Source organism: Scyliorhinus torazame, chromosome 9 (assembly GCF_047496885.1).
Source record: "Scyliorhinus torazame isolate Kashiwa2021f chromosome 9, sScyTor2.1, whole genome shotgun sequence".
Lineage (NCBI taxonomy): Eukaryota > Metazoa > Chordata > Chondrichthyes > Carcharhiniformes > Scyliorhinidae > Scyliorhinus > Scyliorhinus torazame.
In genome coordinates, this window is record NC_092715.1 from 133,593,772 (window position 1) to 133,617,503 (window position 23,732).

The 23,732-nt window shown below is 48.4% G+C and overlaps 1 protein-coding gene across 5 annotated transcripts in view; it reads left to right on the forward strand.

Annotated features, from left to right (window-relative positions):
- The window catches only part of sncaip (synuclein, alpha interacting protein), a 230,210-nt gene that overhangs the window by 90,026 nt on the left and 116,452 nt on the right, over positions 1-23,732 (forward strand). For all 5 annotated transcript variants that reach the window (XM_072516529.1, XM_072516532.1, XM_072516531.1 and 2 more), the window contains one exon: positions 10,695-10,795. In XM_072516529.1, the coding sequence (XP_072372630.1) occupies positions 10,742-10,795 (54 nt within the window). In that variant the 5' untranslated portion in view covers positions 10,695-10,741. The remainder of the gene's footprint in view (positions 1-10,694; positions 10,796-23,732) is intronic.

The window sequence follows — 23,732 nt, forward strand, 5'->3', positions numbered from 1 at the left end:
AGCTGGGGCGTTGGCCATTGGGGGCGGGGCCAAGGGAGAAGCGCGGGCTTGGTTCCCGCGCTATGATAATCATGGCGGGAATAGAGAAGCAGGAAGGAGGGGGCGTCGCACGGTGCGAGCCGAGGTCACGGGAAGAAGCCGAGGTCGGCCAGAATTTGCTGACTTCTGGGAGCAACATGGGGGGAGTAATTACGCTAGCGGGGGATCTAGCGGGGGGGGGTGGGAGGGGGGAATTACTGGGTTGCTGCTGCTGGGGAGAGGGGGAGCTGGTATGGGAGGGGATGGGCGGGGGGGCACCGCCTGGGGGAGATACAGCTGCGTGGGAACCGGGTGAGGAGCTGGAAAAAGGGGATGGCTAATCGACAAGGGTGGGGGGATAGGAAGCCCTCCAACCCGGCTGATCACGTGGAACGTGAGAGGGCTGAACGGGCCGATGAAGAGGGCACGGGTACTCGCACACCTTAAGAAACTTAAGGCAGATGTGGTTATGTTACAGGAAACGCACCTGAAACTGATAGACCAGGTTAGGCTACGCAAAGGATGGGTGGGGCAGGTGTTCCATTCGGGGCTAGATGCGAAAAACAGGGGGGTGGCTATATTAGTGGGGAAGCGGGTAATGTTCGAGGCAAAGACTACAGTGGCGGATAACGGGGGCAGAGACGTGATGGTGAGTGGCAAACTACAGGGGGAGACGGTGGTTTTGGTAAACGTATATGCCCCGAACTGGGATCATGCCAATGTTATGAGGCGGATGCTAGGACGCATTCCGGACCTAGAGATGGGAAAGCTGATAATGGGGGGAGATGTTAATACGGTGTTGGAACCAGGGCTGGATAGGTCGAAGTCCAGGACTGGAAGGAGGCCGGCAGCAGCCAAGGTACTTAAAGATTTTATGGAGCAGATGGGAGGTGTAGACCCGTGGAGATTTAGCAGACCTAGGAGTAAGGAGTTCTCGTTTTTCTCCTATGTCCATAAAGTCTCCTCGCGAATAGACTTTTTTGTGCTGGGAAGGGCGTTGATCCCGAAGGTGAGGGGAACGGAGTATACGGCTATAACCATTTCGGATCACGCTCCACACTGGGTAGACTTGGAGATAGGGGAGGAAACAGGAGGGCGCCCACCCTGGAGAATGGACATGGGACTAATGGCAGATGAGGGTGTGTGTCTAAGGGTGAGGGGGTGCATTGAAAAGTACTTGGAACTCAATGATAATGGGGAGGTCCATGTGGGAGTGGTCTGGGAGGCGCTGAAGGCGGTGGTTAGAGGGGAGCTGATATCAGTAAGGGCACATAAAGGGAAGCAGGAGAGTAAGGAACGGGAGCGGTTGCTGCAAGAACCTTTGAGGGTGGACAGACAATATGCGGAAGCACCGGAGGAGGGACTGTACAGGGAAAGGCAAAGGCTACATGTAGAATTTGACTTGCTGACTACGGGCACTGCAGAGGCACAATGGAGGAAGGCACAGGGTGTACAGTACGAATATGGGGAGAAGGCGAGCAGGTTGCTGGCACACCAATTGAGGAAAAGGGGAGCAGCGAGGGAACATAGAACATAGAACAATACAGCGCAGTACAGGCCCTTCGGCCCACGATGTTGCACCGAAACAAAAGCCATCTAACCTACACTATACCATTATCATCCATATGTTTATCCAATAAACTTTTAAATGCCCTCAATGTTGGCGAGTTCACTACTGTAGCAGGTAGGGCATTCCACGGCCTCACCACTCTTTGCGTAAAGAACCTACCTCTGACCTCTGTCCTATATCTATTACCCCTCAGTTTAAGGCTATGTCCCCTCGTGCTAGCCATTTCCATCCGCGGGAGAAGGCTCTCACTGTCCACCCTATCTAACCCTCTGATCATTTTGTTTGCCTCTATTAAGTCTCCTCTTAACCTTCTTCTCTCTAACGAAAACAACCTCAAGTCCATCAGCCTTTCCTCATAAGATTTTCCCTCCATACCAGGCAACATCCTGGTAAATCTCCTCTGCACCCGTTCCAAAGCCTCCACGTCCTTCCTATAATGCGGTGACCAGAACTGTACGCAATACTCCAAGTGCGGCCGTACCAGAGTTCTGTCCAGCTGCAACATGACCTCCTGACTCCGGAACTCAATCCCTCTACCAATAAAGGCCAACACTCCATTGGCCTTCTTCACCACCCTATCAACCTGGGTGGCAACTTTCAGGGATCTATGTACATGGACACCTAGATCCCTCTGCTCATCCACACTTTCAAGAACTTTTCCATTAGCCAAATATTCCACATTCCTGTTATTCCTTCCAAAGTGAATCACCTCACACTTCTCTACATTAAACTCCATTTGCCACCTCTCAGCCCAGCACTGCAGCTTATCTATATCCCTCTGTAACCTGCTACTTCCTTCCACACTATCGACAACACCACCGACTTTAGTATCGTCTGCAAATTTACTCACCCACCCTTCTGCGCCTTCCTCTAGGTCATTGATAAAAATGACAAACAGCAACGGCCCCAGAACAGATCCTTGTGGTACTCCACTTGTGACTGAACTCCATTCTGAACATTTCCCATCAACCACCACCCTCTGTCTTCTTTCAGCTAGCCAATTTCTGATCCACATCTCTAAATCACCCTCAATCCCCAGCCTCCGTATTTTCTGCAATAGCCTACCGTGGGTAACCTTATCAAACGCTTTGCTGAAATCCATATACACCACATCAACTGCTCTACCCTCGTCTACCTGTTCAGTCACCTTCTCAAAGAACTCGATAAGGTTTGTGAGGCATGACCTACCCTTCACAAAGCCATGCTGACTATCCCTGATCATATTATTCCTATCTAGATGATTATAAATCTTGTCTCTTATAATCCCCTCCAAGACTTTACCCACTACAGACGTGAGGCTCACCGGTCTACAGTTGCCGGGGTTGTCTCTGCTCCCCTTTTTGAACAAAGGGACCACATTTGCTATCCTCCAGTCCTCTGGCACTATTCCTGTATCCTAGCCACTGTTGGGGTCTGGGTCTGCGATCTTAATACATTCCACCGCCCCCCTCCCCCCCCCACCCGCCCGCCCCTGCATCGCTTGCCTTAAAACTTTAAATCTGGGTTTACCCCGACCCCAGTCCTTACACGATCAGCTGATGTGGTCAGCTTTCCTTTGCCACTTTGCAGGTCCACAGGTGGTCAAGGTCTCCGGGAGGTTGTGAAAGGTGCTATATAAACCTGAATCTTTCTTTCTCACTCACTGACCACAGGCACAGACGTAGGGCAGCAGTCCCTGATTCTGGAACCGGTTAACAGCCTGACACTAACAATAAACCCTCATCACATTTACACTGAGGGAAATGGATTGTAAGGGATCTGGGGGTGGGGTGGAGTGTTGGAACAGCTAATTATTTTTCAAATAAAAATCAAAGGATGCAAAAAGAAAAGGAATTTGTCTGCGACAATAGATCCAATACTAACCTTAACTGACACTAACCATAAACTCAAATTCTTTCTTCCTTTTAATTACCAGTCAGGATAGGGTTCTGGGTGCAGGGCAAGAGCATTCATCGAATTACATCTGTTTTGTGTCAGTGCCATTCACAGAATGTCACAGAACCAGGAAGGTATATGAAAAGATGAAAGTTCAGTCAGGGCCGAGGAGCTCATCAGAGGCTATCCCCAGGGTATTTTCTCCTGATGTCAAACCACAAACCACTTTTACACGGTGCCATTTTGGTTGCCCTTACTGGTGGAGGCGAGACGGTACCTTAAGTGAACAAAACCTAATGTAACCCTTTTGAAAGTTCATGGGCCCCAGGGAAATCTGCTGGACAGCTGCTTTTACATTGTTGTTCCAATGTTCTCCTGCCCCACCTCCCTCCCTCCTTGCACCCTCTGTGGATGTCAGCCCATCCGAAACCCTGCTGTCCCTGTCTCTGAACTCTCATCGCCCCTGTGCTCAATGACCTATATTGGATGCTGGACCCCAATGTTCCTCATCCTTGAGTACAAATTTTCGGTTGTGCTTTCAACCATCCGGAACCTCAGCTCTGAAATCTCTTCACGTCTGCACTTCTCGCGGTGTCCTGTTCCTGTTCCCACCTTAAACACTAGAATTTTTAAAAATTTAAAGGAGAAACTTACCCCCCAGAAATCACTTCCGCACTGCCCCCGCTGAAATGGACTAGCCTGCTCTGCTCCTGCTGAAATCGACTTGGCCTGCAAAGTAAGTAAGTTGTTAATCAGTACTTACCTCACCCCAGGCAGCGACCTTTTAAACGGTCCCCTCTGCCTCGCAGCTCCCGCGCTTTTTCAAATTCCCGCGCTGATTCTAAGGTCCCAGCTCTCACTCCCGAACTCAACAGCTGACCTGCAAGGTAAGTAAGTTAATCTGTACTCGGTAAGTAAGTTAATCTGTACATAGGAAATAGTACATCTGGAAATAGGGGGAGTGAGGGATGAGGAAGGAGAGATGGAGCGGGGAGCGGAGAGAGTGAATGGAGTGTTCAAGACATTTTATAAAAAATTATATGAAGCTCAACCCCCGGATGGGAGGGAGAGAATGATGGGCTTTTTGGATCGGCTGGAATTTCCCAAGGTGGAAGAGCAGGAAAGGGTGGGACTGGGAGCACAGATCGAGGTAGAAGAAGTGGTGAAAGGAATTAGGAGCATGCAGGCGGGAAAGGCCACGGGACCGGATGGATTCCCAGTCGAATTCTATAGAAAATATGTGGACTTGCTCGCCCCGGTATTGACGAGGACCATTAATGAGGCAAAGGAAAGGGGACAACTGCCCCCGACTATGTCTGAAGCAACGATATCACTTCTCTTAAAGAAGGAAAAGGACCTGCTACAATGCGGGTCCTATATACCTATTTCCCTCCTAAATGTAGATGCCAAGATCCTGGCCAAGGTAATGGCAATGAGAATAGAGGAATGTGTCCCGGGGGTGGTCCACGAGGACCAAACTGGGTTTGTGAAGGGGAGACAGCTGAACACGAATATACGGAGGCTGTTAGGGGTAATGATGATGCCCCCACCAGAGGGGGAAACGGAGATAGTAGTGGCGATGGATGCCGAGAAAGCATTTGATAGAGTGGAGTGGGATTATTTGTGGGAGGTGTTGAGGAGATTTGGTTTTGGAGAGGGGTATGTTAGATGGGTGCAGCTGTTGTATAGGGCCCCGATGGCGAGCGTGGTCACGAATGGACGGGGATCTGCATATTTTCGGCTCCATAGAGGGACAAGGCAGGGATGCCCTCTGTCCCCATTATTGTTTGCACTGGCGATTGAGCCCCTGGCGATAGCGTTGAGGGGTTCCAAGAAGTGGAGGGGAGTACTTAGGGGAGGAGAAGAACACCGGGTATCTTTGTATGCGGACGATTTGTTACTATATGTGGCAGACCCGGCGGAGGGGATGCCAGAAATAATGCGGATACTTGGGGAGTTTGGGGATTTTCCAGGGTATAAATTGAACATGGGGAAAAGTGAGTTGTTTGTGGTGCATCCAGGGGAGCAGAGTAGAGAAATAGTGGGAGGGGGAGGGGGGTGGGGGGGGTGGGGGGGGGGGGGGGGTGGGGAGAGGGGGGGGTGGGAGGGTGAGGGGGTGGGGGGGGGGTGGGGGGGAGGAGGAACCAGAAGGACTCCCAGGGTTGTTAATATATACTGTATAATATGTATAGGTCGTTGCTACAGATAATTATATATTGGACTGTTAAATTATATTTTTGGAGAGTGTTACTTGTGATAAGGCAGTTGCCAATTAGGGTCAGTTTTCATTTTTGTTATTTATTATTTATTCATTTTCTGTTTATAAAATAGGTCATTGTTATTTGTGTTGTTATAATATTGTGTAAAGGATGCACAATGTACTGTGTTGGTTGACCAAAAATTTTCAATAAAAATATTTTATAAAAAAAAAGAAAAGCAATGGTATGGTAAACATATAACAGAGGGATTGGAGTATAAAAATAAAATTTTATTACTGGGAAGAATTTCCTGCCTGTTTTTTCTTTTAAGTGCTGGTCCAGGTGAGAATGGCAGTGTGCAATGGCTGGCTGCACAGCCTGCTTTTCTTGCCATATTGTCCAGCAGTGTGAAGAAAAAAATTCTGAAGTTGTTTGCCATGTCGTCATGCTGATGAGGTGATCTCTGAAACCCCCTTACATGCTCATGAAAAAGCCCCCTCCACAAGGGGACCTCCCTTGGCACTACCCTTGTGCCAGGGGGTAGTGCCCAGGTACTCCCAGGGCATGTAATTCATCCTGGGGCCATACTTATCTGTGCACCCCCAGCGCGTTCCCTTTGCCTAGTTCACGTTTTTAAAAACCTGTTGTAAACGTCGCTAACAGGACATCGCATTGGTGAGGGGGGAAATCCCAATGTGGGGATGATAGAGCGGGGAAGCCCATTAATAACATTTAAGTATATTTAAATGGCAGGAGGAGGGGGGGGGGGGGGGGGGGGAAGGAGACGGCGACCGTGCTGCGACATCTCGTAAATGAGATTCTCAGTTATGGCTCCTCTCAGGATTTTGTGCCCACGCCACCATTTCAGCCCCCGGTAAACACAAGTGCAAAATTTTGGCTATTGTATCCTTCAGTAAGGAAGAATATATTTGCCTTAAAGGGAGTGCAACAAGGTTCACGAGATTGATTCCTGCAGTGAGGGGATGTCCTATTAGGAATTATTGAGTAGTCTAGGTCTATAGTCCAACATGTTTCAAAAATTAAGAGGTGACCAAATTGCAACCCAAAATTCTTAAAGAGCTTGTTGGTTTAGATGCTGGTATGATGTTTCACGTGGCTGGGAAGTCTAGAACTCAGGCTCATATTCTTAGAATAAGGGCTCAACCTTATTCTAACTGAGATGAGTGGCTGAATTCTCTGCCTCGCGCCGCCGGTAAAGAAGTTACCGGTGAGGTGGAGAATCCAGCTTCAGGGAGAAAAGGGAATTGGCACTGATTTGTTTTGATGGTCCGGTTTTCTGCTGGTGGTGGGATCGAGGCCAGCGTGAGGATGCAAATGGGTCTTAATGACCCATTTTCATCCACTTATCGGGCTGGGTACCATACTCTCCTGGCCTGTGTGATCTCCGGTCCTCTGGGTCAGGAATTACTACAGGTATGGAACAGGTGCGGTAGACCTCGCGGTGTCCGTCCGAGGGCCACCCCACCCACAATGCAAGACCTGTACCCCACTGCCCCTCGAGACCACTAAATAAAGAGACCCCTCCCCCTCAATAAATAGGTCCTCTCCCCAGAGACCTTCTAAATAATGTTTCCTGCCGCAAGTCCTGAAAGATGTGCTTGTTAGGGGAATTAGACATTCTGAATTCTCTCTCAGTATACCCAATCAGGCACCTGAGTGTGGTGACTAAGGGCTTTTCGCAGTAACTTCATTGCAATGTTAATGTAAGCCTACTTGCGACACGAATCAAGATTATTATTATTATTATTATTTAATTGATTATTAATGAGACCCTCCCAGAGACCCCCCTCAGTAAAGACACCCTCCCCCACTTCCCTTGCTCACAGATCCCCCAGAAAAGAGACCCCTGTCTGGAAGCCCCCCCAAAAAGAGACCCCTTTCTAGAAGCTAGAGAGCAGTCCAGACAGAGGCAGTGAAAAAAAGTACTATGGTAATACTCATCTGGGCAATACAACTCCTGGTTCAAACATCAGAAGCACCACGTGCCAATTCCTGGAAAGATAAAATCAGACAACTGTGTTTAAGCCCCCTCAGATCCTTGAGCTGCAAGCCATTCATTCATTTCCCTTGCTAGGCTGTGATTGACAGCTTCCACACACACACAGCTGACATCTTTGCTCCATTCATTTTCCTTCCCGGTTGAGTAACTCTTGGAAGTGCTCCAACCGCAATGTTTATAAACATTAACCACTTCAAACAGAGTTAAATGCTGTCAATTTTCAGCTGATCACTTCAGAATTACTCAAGCGTGAAGGGAGATGATTGAAAAGATCTTAACGTTGTTTGTAGTGTTTAATGTTGCAATGCGGGAGGGGTGGCCAGCTGCGGGGCTTTGTTATCGAGCCACACGCTGAAAATGGCGGCCCGATAGCAGCATTCCCTCGGGAATCCCTCGCAGTCCTCACCATGCATAATTTCAAATGGCGAAGGATTGTGAATCACTTCCTGATTTGCGCTCCCAGCCAGAACACAAATCAGGTGCAATTCAGCTCAGGAGGGAAAACATAAGGCTGGATTCTCCAATCCCCGAATCCGAAATTGCGTTTGGCGACGGGGTGGAGAATCCCCGAAGACGGCAAAATCAGGGGGCGGTGCTGCTTTTGCGATGCCCCGTCCCTGAAAAGCGACGTACTCTAGAAGTACGCGTCGAGCCATATCCACGGCCTCCGAACATTGGCTGAAGCCCACCCCGCGATGCTCCGACCCCGACTGGCCGAGTTTTCGACAGCGTGGGTCTCACATGGTCTCACATGTCGGGAACTCAGCGTGGCGGCTGCGGACTCAGTCCAGCGCCGCCACAGTCGGGGGAGGGCCGATCCGTGGGCAAGGGGGGAATTATTAGGGGCTGGGGACACTGTGGTGGGGCGGTCCGGTGTGCTCGAGCCGGCCAAAGGGAGGGACTATTTTTGCGGGCTGCGTCCGCCATGGAGCTTGGCGTGGCTGCTGCAGTCCACCGCCGTGCGCGTGTGCAGCCACGGACCCGGCAATTCTCCGGGCTGTATCGACAGCTAGAGCTGGGAACTCTACGCTGCCTGGCTGCTAGCCCTCCCTGGAGCAGGGAATCGGTGGCCATTTTGCGCCAGTTTTCCTGGCGTAAAACCACCGTTTACATACAGGCGTGGGCACTTAGTCTCCAGAATGGAGAATCCAGTCCATAATCTCCCAAATGGACAATTTTGCCCGAGAAATTTCTTCACTCATGGGGTTGTGAATTTTGGGAATTCTGACCAAAGGGCAGCACGGTATCACAGTGGTTGACACTGTTACCTCACAGCTCAAGAGTCCCAGGTTCGATTCCTGGCTTGGCTCACTGTCTATGCGTGGGTTTCCTCCGGATGCTCCGGTTTCCTCCCACAGTCCAAAGATGTGCAGGTTAGGTGGATTGACCACGCTAAATTGCCCTCTGTGTCATAAAAGGTTAGGTGGGGTTGCTGGATTACGGGGATAGGGTAGAGGTGTGGGCTTAAGTAGGGTGCTCCTTCCAAGGGCCGGTGTTTACTCGATGGGCCGAATGGCCTCCTTCTGCACTGTAAATGCTATGTGGGCAGTGGATGCTCAGTCATTGAATGTATTAAAGATAATTCAATATATACTTGGATACTTGGGCAGTCAAAGGACATGGAGATAGTGTGGGATGGTGGAGTTGTGGAAGATCAGCCTGATCCTATTCAATGGTGGAGCAGATTTGAAGGTCTGAATGGCCTTCGAATATTTTTGCATTTAAAATGGCAAAGTAACTATGTCAGTGTGGCATTGCGGAATATTTTATAACTTAATATACCATTGACTCAGTTGGTCATTAACTATTCAGATTATGGGTGCGATTCTCCAGCTGTCTTGTGCCTAGGGCAAATCATGCTATGTCAGGAAAATTGAAGGATGTCCTGAAACAAAATTTGCACCAGACGCCCCCAACAGTGCGTGATTGTCCCAGGCCCTCCCCGCAGATATAATCTGGTTCACTCTCTAACTGAGCATGAACCAGATTGGCAGTTTAAAAATCTAATTTAAATATGCTTTAAGACAAATTATCCAGGCTCCTGCAATTCTCCCACCCACAGACGCAAAGTGAAGCTGGCACGAATCATTACTAATCTCCACAAACTGAGACCAGACGTGATAACCACGCCGGGGGATCGGAGGCCATTGTAGACCTCGGATGGTCAGGGACGTGGCGGAGCAGTGCCCTAGAAGTGCCAGGGGTTTTGCCAAGGGAGCGGGCATGAAGTGGCATGGCATTTGGCGACCCCATAGTGGGGTGTCGCTCACCAGGGGGGGTGGGGTACTGCGGGTACTGGCAATGAGGGTGGTATGAGTGACCTGATACGGTGATTGGGGGGGGGGGCGGGGGGGTGCAGTCTTTGCTGGCGAGAAGTGGTGGGTTGTCTGTAGTGTTGATCAGTGCTAATCTCTGAGGAGCCATACCCGCTGGCATGTTTAGGCTCCGACTCACTCAATGCTGGTGCAAAATATTACCTCCCTCCAAAAAAATTATTCCTTGCGGGAAGATCACGATTGGAACCAGTGGAATACTCACCCATTTCTGTGCCCAAAATAACACTTAACCATTTTTTTGGGAGAGCTCCACCCTACGTTTATATAATCAATAATTTTAAGTGAGCATTTATTTTCTTGAGGAGGAATGTTAGATTTGTCATCTTTTACTAAAATTTTACAGCCATCTTTTAAGTAACAATAAGCACAGCTCTTATACACAACAGATGTGCATGTCTTTTGGAGGAGTCATGAAATCCAGCTCCCATCTGTCTATCCAGTTGGACATGAAGCGTCCAGCTACACTTAATTTGGAGAGCAGGAAGTTCTTTTTGTCCTGGCCAATGATTATCCCTTCAAGTAACTTGGAAGAAAGTTTAGGATTGTCTGCAGTTTGTCACTCATAACTTAATTCATTCAAGTATAATTATATTTTTGGGTTGCATGAAATCTTGGAAAAAGTAATTAGATTAGTCATCTGTAATTGTGTTCTTACAGCATGATTTTTATATTTCCAGCATATCGTACCTGGTAAGCAATTGCCCAAAATGTGCTTTGACAAACAATGGATACTCCTGAGTATTTGGATTTGGATGCAATAGATTTTAGTGATGATACTGTGAGTAAATTTTATTTTTAAAAGTGTTTATCCTATTTGAATAAAATACTGCATTGTCAGAAGTACTTGAACATTATGGCGGGCTTGTTATAGGTTTTATTTTTAAATTTTGGTGGAAACAATGGTATGCCATTATTTGCAGACAGCTACCTTTTCCTCAAATTCATTTAAAATCTTCAGGATTAATTTATTATTCACACCTTCGAATGCTGGATTAAGTAAGACTGCTAAACGAACAAAATAAGTTTTCAAGTCAATATATTTGAAGATCTGCATGATGCATTAATGACAGCTTCAGCTTTTAAAGTGGTCTTGTTTGATTATTTATATTGGAGCCTTTGAAACTTAACGGGAACCAGGTAGTTTAAAAATGCTTCACAGTTTAATGGATCATAGGATCATAGAATTTACAGTGCAGAAGGAGGCCATTCGGCCCATTGAGTCTGCACCGGCTCTTGGAAAGAGCACCCTACCCAAGGTCAGCACCTCCACCCTATCCCCATAACCCAGTAACCCCACCCAACATTAAGGGCAATTTATCATGGCCAATCCACCTAACCTGCACATCTTTGGACTGTGGGAGGAAACCGGAGCACCCGGAGGAAACCCACGCACACACGGGGAGGATGTGCAGACTCCACACAGACAGTGACCCAAGCTGGAAATCGAACCTGGGACCCTGGAGCTGTGAAGCAATTGTGCTATCCACAATGCGTGATTTTGACATTGGTATCCAGATGCATAAGATGTTGGTCAAACTTTCATGAAATATTTGTGTAATTTGTTATTGAATAGTCAATTCATGTTCTCTTCTTTCCACAACAGATGGAAGAGCAATTGTGCGATAATTATCTCTCATGAGGTTATTTTAGATTCACAAAATGTTCATTAGCCATGTAGTCAAAGGACAATTTTGCCTTGGGCTTTCTGATCAGTAATTTCAGATTTTTCTTTTTAAGTGCTTGATTGTGCTAATGTGGGCCAAATTACTGCCTTTATCCTCAACTAAAGAATTCCTTATCTTAACTTACATGAAGATAGTTTACGCTTCGGGTACGAGGCCTAGACGTAAGTATTTTGCTGGAAAGATAGACGTGTTCCAAAGTATTTTGTCTTGTAGGAATCAAGATAAATGCACGAATACCAAATTTCAAATTATTACAACTACAGGAGAAATGGTGCTGGTTGATTGGCTAGTATGTTTTTTTTAATTATTCATTCATGGGATGTGGGTGTTTCTGGCTGGGCCAGCATTTATTGCCCATCCCTAATTGCCCTTGAACTGAGTGGCTTGCTAGGCCATTCCAGAGGGCATTTAAGAGTCAACCACATTGCTGTGGACCTGGAGTCGCATGTAGACCAGAACAAGTAAGGATGGCAGAATTTGGATTATATGTATTTGAATAATTATGTGAATACCTGCTCAATTACAGTAAATACAAGATCAGTTTTCTTAGGGAACTATATCACAGTCGTGAAATAATTCCTTTTATTAGTGCATTGCTCATTTTTTAAAATTGCATCATCCTTTTGCAGCTGTTCTTGCATTACTGTGCTCAGAACATTCTGATAACCTGGATAAGTGTGGCTGCATGTGTTCAGGTAAAACCAATGTGTTTACACACCCAGGATCACTGGTTTCACTCCCAGCACAGTCTTTTGACTTTTTCCTTCTCCACTGTAGTCTGTGGTCCTCCATCTCAGCACACCCCCACCCCTTAGCTCTCTCCCTCCCAAACCCGGTTATTATTCTGGTCAGGTGCAAACCTGTTCAGAAAATTTAAAAGATATCCTGCAGTTAATTTCAACAGGATGTCTGGAAATCTACTAGGTTTCCCGTCTGGGAATCATGACTCCTGCTCTCTTCATAAGTGAAAGTAAACATCAGGGTCTCAATTCCATAGTTTAGCAGCAATCTTCAGCGACAGCAAGAGAGCTATGAGCAGAGTCCAGGAGGGAGCTGTTAAACTTCCCTAAACTGAGTCCGTATGTGAAGTTGCATTGATACACTGAGCAGACTCAATCAAGCATGTAATCCGTCAGTGACAAGAGTTACAAGTTTTACACGTCTGCCTTGTCCACAGGTTGTTTGATTTGATATCATAGATGGACCTGTGTATTCTTTTTGTGCGACGGATAAATAATGTTGACATTTATTATGTTTCAAATAAAGGTGGAATGAAGAATGAGTGGAAATGAGTACAAGACCCTTGTACCTAGAGATTTCTAGTAAACAATTGAATTACAGAATGTTTACAGCACGAAAGAAAGGAGGCTGTTTGGCCCATCATGTCTTCTTTTTCTCTTCAGACAATTATCCAATTCCCTTCTGGAAACCACGATTGAATCTGCCTCCACCGCCCTTTCAAGGAAGCGCATTCCAGATCCTAACCATCCGCTGCATAAGACGTTTTTCCTTGTTTTGCCGTTGCTTGTTTTGCTAACCTCTGAGGAGCCAGACCCGCTGGCATGTTTAGGCTCTGACTCACTCAATGCTGGTGCAAAACATTGCCTCCCTACAAAAAAATTATTCCTTGCGGGAAGATCGCAATTGGAACCAGTGTAATTCTCACCCATGAGATGTCTTGATGTCTTCTGATTCTGGACTTCTGCCAGTGGGAATAATTGTTCCTTATTTACTCTGTCCAGGCACCGCTATCAAATCTCTGCTGAATCGTCCCTTCTCTAAGAAAAGCCCCAACTTCTATAGGGTATGGGGAAAGCGGTATTCGGCTATTGAGTTGGATGATCAGCCATGATCATAATGAATGGAGGAGCGGGCTTGAAGGGCCGAATGGCGGCTTCCTATTATTTTCTATGTTTCTCTGATCTATCAATGGAGCTGATGTTCTTCAACCCTGGAGCCATTCTCGTCATCCTTTTCCCCAATCTCTTAAGCTTTCACATCCTTTCTGAAGCTTAATGCCCAGGAGAAGATATGATACTCAGTTGAGGCCAAACCAGTGTTTTATACCTGTTTATCATGTGTCTTGTTTTTGGTCTTTGTGCCCCTCTTTATAAATAATAATAATCTTTATTGTCACAAGTAGGCTTACATTAACACTGCAATGAAGTTATTGTGAAAAGCCCCTAGTCGCCACATTCCGGCGCCCGTTCGGGTACGCAGAGGGAGAATTTTGAATATCCAATTCACCTAAAAGCACGTCTTCGAGACTTGTGGGAGGAAACCGGAGCACCCGGAGGAAACCCACACAAACACGGGGAGAACGTGCAGACTTCGCACAGTGACCCAAGCCGGGAATCGAACCTGGGACGCTGGAGTTGTGAAGCAACAGTGCTACCCACTGTGCTACTGTGGCGCCCTAAAATCCAGTATCTTATATGCTTCATTAATTGCTTTCTCAACCTGCTCTGGCCCATTTAATGATTTGTGCACATTTGCCTCCCGGTTCCTCTGCTTGTGCACCCTCTTTAGAAGTGCATCCTTTATTTTGCATTATTAAGAATGATTTGTCTTTCATAAATTATGTCTTGACGTTAATTTAAATGCTTGACTTGCCTAAAATATGCTCAAAATGCTTCCTTCATGATAGCATTCGATATAACCTACTGTGGCTGTTGAGCTTAGTGCTTATGATTTTTTCAAAAATTATTGGAACACAACTGGGGCGTCATTCTCCGACCCCCCGCTGGGTCGGAGAATGGCCGTTGGCCGCCGAGAATCCCGCGCCCGCCCCCGCCGAAGTCTCCGGTACCAGAGATTGGGCGGGGGCGGGAATCGGGCCGCGCCGGTTGGCGGGACCCCCCGCTCAATTCTCCGGCCCGAATGGGCCGAAGTCTCGCCCAGAAATTGCCTGTCCCGCCGGCGTAAATTAAACCTGGTATTTACCGGCGGAACCAGGCGGCGTGGGCGGGCTCCGTGGTCCTGGGGGGGGCGCGGGGCGATCTGACCCCGGGGGGTGCCCCCACGGTGGCCTGGCCCGCGATCGGGGCCCACCGATCCGCGGGCGGGCCTGTGCTATGGGGGCACTCTTTCCCTTCCGCCTCCGCCACGGCCTCCACCATGGCGGAGGCGGGAGAGACTCTCCCCACTGCGCATGCGCGGGAAACTTTCAGCGGCCGCTGACGCTCCCGCGCATGCGCCGGGAAACTGTCAGCGGCCGCTGACGCTCCCGCGCATGCGCCGCATTTCCGCGCCAGCTGGCGGGGCAACAAACGCCATTTCCGCCAGCTGGCGGGGCGGAAATCCCTCCGGCGCCGGCCTAGCCCCGACATTGAGAGGCTAGGCCGCCAAAGATGCGGAGCATTCCGCACCTTTGGGACGGCGCGATGCCCGTCTGATTGGCGCCGATTTGGGCGCCAGTCGGCGGACATCGCGCCGTTGGGGGAGAATTTCGCCCCTGATTTCTGCCAGTCAGCCACCAACCTTGGGCGAAATTCTCCCCCAACGGCGCGATGTCCGCCGACTGGCGCCAAAAATCAGACGGGCTCCGCATCTTTGGCGGCCTAGCCCCAACATTGAGGGCCGACGCCGGAGGGATTTCCGCCCCGCCAGCTGGCGGAAATGGCGTTCGTTGCCCCGCCAGCTGGCGCGGAAATGCGGCGCATGCGCGGGAGCGTCAGCGGCCGCTGACAGTTTCCCGGCGCATGCGCAGTGGGGAGAGTCTCTTCCGCCTCCGCCATGATGGAGGCCGTAGCGGAGGCGGAAGGGAAAGAGTGCCCCCACGGCACAGGCCCGCCCGCGGATCGGTGGGCCCCGATCGTGGGCCAGGCCACCGTGGGGGCATCCCCCGGGGTCAGATCGCCCCGCGCCCCCCCCCCCAGGACCCCGGAGCCCGCCCACGCCGCCTGGTCCCGCCGGTAAATACCAGCTTTGATTTACGCCGGCGGGACAGGCAATTTCTGGGCGGGACTTCGGTCCATCCGGGCCGGAGAATTGAACGGGGGGTCCCGCCAACCGGCGCGGCCCGATTCCCGCCCCCGCCCAATCTCCGGTACCGGAGACTTTGGCGGGGGCGGGATTCACGGCGGCCAACGGCCATTCTCCGACCCGGCGGGGGGTCGGAGAATGACGTCCCCTGTTTCTAATACTGCTTGAGAATAAAGCAACAATTCACACCCAAGTTTCCTTAAGTATTCTTGGATATATTCAATCTGATCCTGTTCTTTGAATATTCAGCCACTCCAATATTTTGTAAGCTACTATTCTATTGTTAATTCGTCTTTTGCATGAACTTTGCAAATCCCATTACTCCCACTACTGCTTTATATTGTGAAAACTGGTAAGGACTCAGTTTATTTTTCTCATATTAAAAGAAGTGGCTGCAGAGATAGTAGATGCAGTAGTTATAGGGCGGGATTCTCCCCTACCCAGCGGGGTGGGTGGTCCCGGCGTCGAGGAGTGGCGTGAACCACTCCGGCGTCGGGCCGCCCCAAAGATGCGGAATCCTACGCACCTTCAGGGGCTAGGCCGGCCCCGGAGTGGTTTGGCCGCGGTGGCCGGCGGGGAAGGGGCTTGGCGCTACGCCAACCGGCGGCGAAAGGCCTCCGCCGGCCGGCGTGAGTTGGTGCATGCGCAGGAGCGCCAGCCTATGCTGGCGTCATCCCAGCGCATGCGCAGGGGGGGATCTTCTCCGCGTCGGCCATCACGGAGGACCACAGCAGCCGACACGGAGGAATAGAGTGCCCCCAGGGCACAGGCCCACCCGTGAATCGGTGGGCCCAAATCGCGGGCCAGGCCACCGTGGGGGCACCGCCCAGGGCCAGATCCCCCCGAGGACCCCGGAGGCCGCCCGCGCCGCCAGGTCCCGCCGGTAAGTACCTAACCTACTCTAATTTACGCCGGCGGGACCAGCCGAAAACGGGCGGCCACTCGGCCCATCGCGGGGGGTGGGGGCGGAGAATCCCGCCCATAATCTTTCAAAATTCCTGATATTCTGGAATGACCCATGTAGGTTGGAAAACAATTCATGTAACACCTTTATTCAAGAAAGAAGGGAGGCAGAAAACAGGAAAGTACAGGCAAGCTAGTCTAATATCTGTCACAGGGAAAGTTTTGGTGTCCACTCTTGAGGACTCTTAAGGAGGTTTTAGCAGGATACTTGGAAAATCATAAAGTGATCAGGTAGATTCAACATGGCTTTGTGAAAGGGAGGTCATTTAAAATAAAAATTATTCCAAACACAATCAACAAATCACAGTCATCAAAATATACGACTAAATTGGAAGCAGTTTGTAATTTTCCCCTATTTCTCCCCTTAACTAACACCATGCCCCCTAACCCCACCGCCCCCACCCACTGGAGACAAACAAATCCATGAATACAGACAAAAACAGCCTCCATCTTACATAAAATCCCTCCTCTAACCCACTAAGAGTGAACTTGATTTTTTCCAACTGTAAGAACTCCGTCATATCCCCATCCACGCCGACACTTTCAGTGGCACCGCCGACCTGGATCCCAATAGACTTCGCCACTGGGCGATCAGTGTGGGGAAGACGACACCACCGCCCCCCTTCCCCTCCAGTAGCTCCGGCAGCTCCAAACCGCCGAACATTACTACCAATGGACACAGAGCCATCCTCACCCCCACAAACTCTGACAGTGTCTCGAAGATCAAGTCCAGAATCCTCCTAGCTTCGAGCAAGACCAAAACATTATGGACAATATTTACAGCCCCCTTTGCATACCTTTCGCATTTCACACCTCTACCTCAGGGAAGAACCCACCCATATATGAGCCCAAGTCATATGGGCCCTGTGCACCACCTTAAACTGAATCAGGCTCATCCTAGCACAGGATGATGTTGAATTCACTCAGTGCATAATTTTATACGAGGCACCCTCCCGCCCCCCAGTTCTATCCAGAGCTCCTTTGCCCATTTCCATCTTGTCTCCTCCACTGGCGCATTCTCTGTTTCCAACAATTACCCATAAATATCGTCAATCGCCCCCTTCCCCCAGCTCATCCTGAGTTAACAATCTACCAGTAGTGTATACCATAGCAGATGAGGAAACAAGGGTAGCTCCTTGCGCACCAAGTCCTGCACCTGTATGCACCTGAATTCACTACCCCTCGGCAGTTGGTACTTCCATGAACAGATCCCTGACCCGCTCTACCCCTTCCCGATGCCAACTCCTGTACATCACGTCTATCCCTGCTGGTACGAACCTATGATTCCCGCATATTGGGGCCAGTACAGACCGACGCAGCATGGTAGCATAGTGGTTAGCACAATTGCTTCACAGCTCCAGGGTCCCAGGTTCGATTCCTGGCTTGGGTCACTGTCTGTGCGGAGTCTGCATGTTCTCCCTGTGTGTGCGTGGGTTTCCTCCGGTTTCCTCCCACAGTCCAAAAATGTGCAAGTTAGGTGGATTGGCCATGCTAAATTGCCCTTAGTGTCCAAAATTGCCCTTAGTGTTAGGTGGGGTTACTGGGTTATGGAGGTAGGGTGGAGGTGTGGGCTTGGGTCGGGTGCTCTTTCCAAGAGCCGGTGCAGACTCGATGGGCCGAATGGCCTCCTTCTGCACTGTAAATTCTATGACGCCCACTCCAAAGTACCGCTTCAGCTGGTTCCAAACCTTGAGGGCCAACACCACAACCAGGCTGATGGTGTACCTAATCGGGGAGAACAGGAGGGGGGCCATCGCCAAGGCCCCTAAGCACGCCCCCAGCCAGGAAGCCTCCTCCATCTGCACCCATTCCGATTGTAATGGCCTGATTTATATTACAAGAACAATTGTAGCTAAAGCTATAAACAATTTACTAACGTTAACTGTGGGTCAAATATATACAAAACAACAGATGAATGACAGTATGAACATGCACAAGCAACCTCTCTCCCAGCTCCCTAGTCAGCCTGAGGTCATCTGACTCTAACATTCACTTATATACTAATAAGACTCCTAGTGGTCAGGTGAATTACAACACTACCATGCTATCACTCAAGCATAGTATGTACAAATTGTCCAAATCTCCAATTGAATCGATCAGGTTTTCTTCTGACTCTGGTTGATCTTCTCAAAGTTTAACCTTGCTGTTCAGAACTTGTAGATTCAACGTTCTCCATGACATTCTCATGCTCAGGAACTGCTGAACTATCTGACTCTGCAGCTGATGTTGATTCTGACATAGATTTGTCATCCATCATGTTGTTGTGAAAGTCTTCTCTGGTTTTCAAGAGTGCACAACGATTTATTCTTAAAACCAACCTATGCGTGACAATTCCTTCTTAAAACCAACCCTTCCTCTGTACATTGTAGGAACGAGGTGCTACTTCTTCAAGTACAGTGGCTTTTCTCGACCACTTGCCTGAATCTTCTCTTCTCATAATGAAATCACTCCTCAGAGGTGGTAAAGTTCGAGATACACTATAATAGAACAGCTTTTGTTTTGTGTTAATGTTTTGCATTTCCTGCACTACCACTGCATTTTCCTCCTTTTCCAAGTGTGGAAGTATGGTACGCAACCTTCTATTCATGAGTAACTCTGCTGGCGATCTACCATGTGACAATGGTAACGCTTTGTAACATGATTTCGTGAGATGTGGATCAGATTGGCTGTTCATTGCTTTCTGTATTGATTGTTTTACAATATGTACACTTTTTTCGTTAAGACCTTTGGGATCCATGCCCATACGAGCATCACCATTTTTTTGTTTCACACATACCGTGGATATTACTCCATTGGTAGGTTCTTCCATCTTCTTGATAACTTGTGGTTTTGTATCTGATACGGATGGTAGGGTAGAAGTGGGATTGACATGCAGATTTACATCTTCAGCAATTTTACGACTAATAGTTTATATTGGTGCTTTAGGTAATGCATCTACTTTAAATTGTATCTCGTTGGCGAATGGTAGTGCACTAAAATCAGTGAACGCATCGCTGAATTTGCTGATAATGTTCTCAGAATCATTGGAGTGATGATCCAATCCTATGTGGATGCTATATACCAACTGCACTAGATCTAATTCTTCACAGGACTGATCACCTAATAATGGATCCAAGCCCTCAGATACAATAGAGAATGGGACGGAATAAACTGTGTTCTTCAACACCACACTCGGGTCACAAGTACTATAACATTTAATGCTTGAACCATTATAATCGCTCAGAGATATTCTACTCGGCTGAATTATTAGATTTTAAAAATCAGTCATACTGATTAAATTGGCTTTCGCACCAGTGTCTAACTTCAATTTGACCACTGTACAGTTCACTTAAAGTGGTAGCAGCCATTTGTCCTCATCAACTGCATGGAGCATCAGTTTGCATTTTTTTAAGTGCTGGAGAATTTTTTGATGTCTCCAAAAAATTATTCTTCTCTGTTATTACTCCAACAAACAATGATGTTTCATCACGGAAGACTGTGTCTTCCACTGTGCTGACTGATCTGTGGTTGAGCTTAAGAGTAACAATTTTGAGCAAAGTGATATTTTTCCTTTGCATCTGGAACAAAACTTGCCAAACGCTGACACTGCCTTAATTTGTGTCTTTGGCCACATCCTTTACACAGAAATACTTTGTTCTGATCTTTAACCTGTTTGTTGATGTGCGAGGAGCTGCAAGAATTTTCCTGCCTTTTTTCCGACGTTTCCCATCTTTTGGGGAAAAGGGCGGTAACCGGAATGCTGTCCTCCAAAAAGATGCCATCATTACTGAGAAACAATTTAGAATGCTGTGCTGCTAGCTCGGGAGCCTGAAAAATCTTAACTGTTTGTTCCAAAGACGCTCCAATTCCCTCAGCAATCATTCCCTCAGCTTATTTTAATTCACACCAAACACAATGTGGTCCCGAATCATGGAAGATTCCACCGCAGCAAAATTACAGGTCTCCGCTTTTAACTTTAAATCAGTGATGAAATGATCTATGGACTCTTCTGTAAATGTAATCTAAGCACATAGCCTTCATAAATTTCATTCTTTCTGGGGGTGCAATGTTCATCAAATCTTTGGATTACTTCATGATATGGAGATGCTGACATCGGACTGGGATGGGCACAGTAAGAAGTCTTACAACACCAGGTTAAAGGTGATAAAGGAGCTCCAAAAGCTGGTGATTCTAAATAAACCTGTTGGACTTTAACCTAGTGTTGTTATAATTTTTACTATCTTCACCGTTTGCAAATTTAAACAGATTAAACACAGCAATTGCTTTGGGCCCTGCCGCTGTTCGGAGCATTGCTACCTTCAGCAAATCTGATTGATCTCCTAAATTTACTGCAGCAAGAAACAGATTAAATTGTAATTTAAACACACGCCAGTTGCTGTCCACATTACCATGAAATCTGAGACTCATTGGTGGCTTCAACAACTTCATGTAGTTCATTCGTGCAGTCTGCAAAATCTTCAAATATCTGTGGACCTTGTTTTTTTTCTCAATATTTAATACCATCCAGCCCTGGTGCCATGTAATGTTCTTGTCAGATGGCCTGATTTATATTCCCCCCTCCACCCGCCGTTCCCTCTACAATGAAGCCCTCCTTTAGCTGGGTGTCTTGCCTGCCCATACAAAGACCAAGATTAACTTATCTATCCTCCCAAAAGAACGCTTTGGAAGGAATATTGGAAGGGACTGAAAACCAAATAAAAATCTCGGGAGAATGTTCATCTTTTTGGTCTTGCACCCTCCCTGCTAAGGACAGCGATAGGGCATCCCACCTTTTGAGATCCCCTTTTACTCCCTCTGCCATCCTGGCCAAGTTCCACTTGTGCATCTGGGCTCAGTTGTGGACCATCTGAATTTCCAAATACCGAAACCTTGTTTTGGCCAGCTTGAATAGCAGGGCTTCCAAATTAGCACTCCTCCTCTGGCCGTTCACCGGAAATACCTCATTCTTTGCCGCATTCAATTGAAATCCAGTAAAGGGGCCAAACTTCCCTAAAATGTCTATTATTCTCTCCATGCACGCCAGCGGGATTGGACATATAACTGTAGTTCACCCGCGTACAATAACACTCTATGCTCCCTACCTCCACTTTCAATGTTCTTCCACTCTCTTCACCCCTGGAGCGCATGCCAAAGGTGCAATAGCCGCTCAATAGCCAGCATAAACAGCAGCAGGGACAGGGGGCATCCCTGTCTCGTGCCCCTATGTAGCCGAAAATAAGCCAAGCTCATCATGTTCACCCTCACACTTGCCATGGGGGCAGCATACAGGAGTGGCACCCACAAAATGAACCCAAATCCGACCTAGGATCTCAAACAAATACTTCTTTCTACCCAGTCAGAAGCCTTCTCCGTGTCTATTGGAATCATAACTTTCGGCCCCTTTCCCCTAGACACCACTTTCAACAGTTGCCTAATGTTGCCTGACAACTGCCGCTCCTTCACAAAACCTGTCTGATCCTCCGAGACCATCTCCAGCCGACTCACCAGCACCTGAACCACCAACTTCACATCGATGTTTACCGGCGAGATAGGCCTGTAAGACCCACACTCCACTGGGTCCTTATCCTTCTTTAGGATCAAAGAGATCGATGTCTTAGCCAGCGTGGCTGTCAGCTCCCCTTACGCCAAAGAATCATGAGACATCACCAGGAGATGCGGCACCAACTCTGCCAAAATTGTTTTTAAAATTCTACCAGAAATACTTCCGGCCCCAGTGCCTTCGCCAACTGCATCAACCCAATGGACTCCATTATCTCCTGTAGTCCCAATGGCATCTCTAATTGCTGTCCCTTCCCCCCTCTTCACCTCCAGGAATACCAACCCATCTAAAGAGTGCCCCATCTCATTATCCACCCTTTGGCTGACCTTCTCCCCATATTCAAAACACTCCCTTGAGTGATGAAGCTAGCCCACTACCTTCTGTCATCATTAGATCAAACTCCCCTTGTCGCTTATTCCTCTCTGCTAACACATCTCTAGTCGGGCCCACTGGGTACAGCTGGTCTACTTCCCCAATGTCCTCCACCAGCCTCTGTCTCTCCACCTTCTCAACCCTGACCTTTTAGGATATAAACTCCCCTGGACCACTGCCTTCAATACCTCCCAAAACGTGGAGGGTGAGACCTTCCCGGTTTGGTTGAACTCCACATAGTCTCAATCATCGATCTTGCAGAACTTCTTGTGCGCCAAGAGCGCCAAATTGAACCTCCACGAGGGTCTCTGGACTCGGCCCGTATCGAACCTCACATCTACGTAGTGTGGTGCATGATCTGAAATCAGAATAGCTGCATATTCCGCCCCACAATCCCGGGAAGTATTGATTTCCCCACCACAAAAATCTATTTGGGTGTATACCCGGTGCACATGGGAGAAGAAGGAAACCTGCCTCTCTCCCAGATGCCTAAACCTCCACCGATCCATCCCCCCTCTGCTCCATGAATTCCCCCAACTCCTTTGCCACCCCAGACATGGCCAATGACTTGGGGCTTGACAAATCCATCCTGTAGTCTAACACAGTTGAAGTCATCCTTATCAATTGATGCAAATCCAGGTCTGGCATGACCGCCAAAATCTTCTTAACAAATTCCGCGTTGTCCCAGTGGGGCGCAAAGACATTCACTGAAACAACCAACGCCCCACCAAGACCCCGCTCACCACCATATACCACCCTCCTGGGTCCCCCACCTTGCTGGCCACCACAAATACCACCCTTTTGCTAAACAAAATCGTGATCCCTCCCATTTGGAATTGAACCCCGAGTGGAACATCTGCCTCACCCATCACTTTCTGGTCCTTCACCCGCACATGTGTTCCTGCAGGAAAACCACATCTGCCTTTAAGCTTTACAAGTGTGCGAACACCCGAAATCTTTTTTTAAAATTTAAGAGTATCCAATTATTTTTTTTTTCCAATTAAGGGGCAATTTAGCATGGCCAATCCACCTAAAGAGCATATCTTTGGGTTGTGGGGGTGAAACCCACGCAGACATGGGGAGAATGTGCAAACTCCACACGGACAGTGACCCAGGTCCGGGATTCGAAGCCGGGTCCTCAGCACCGCAGTCCCAGTGCTAACCACTGCCCG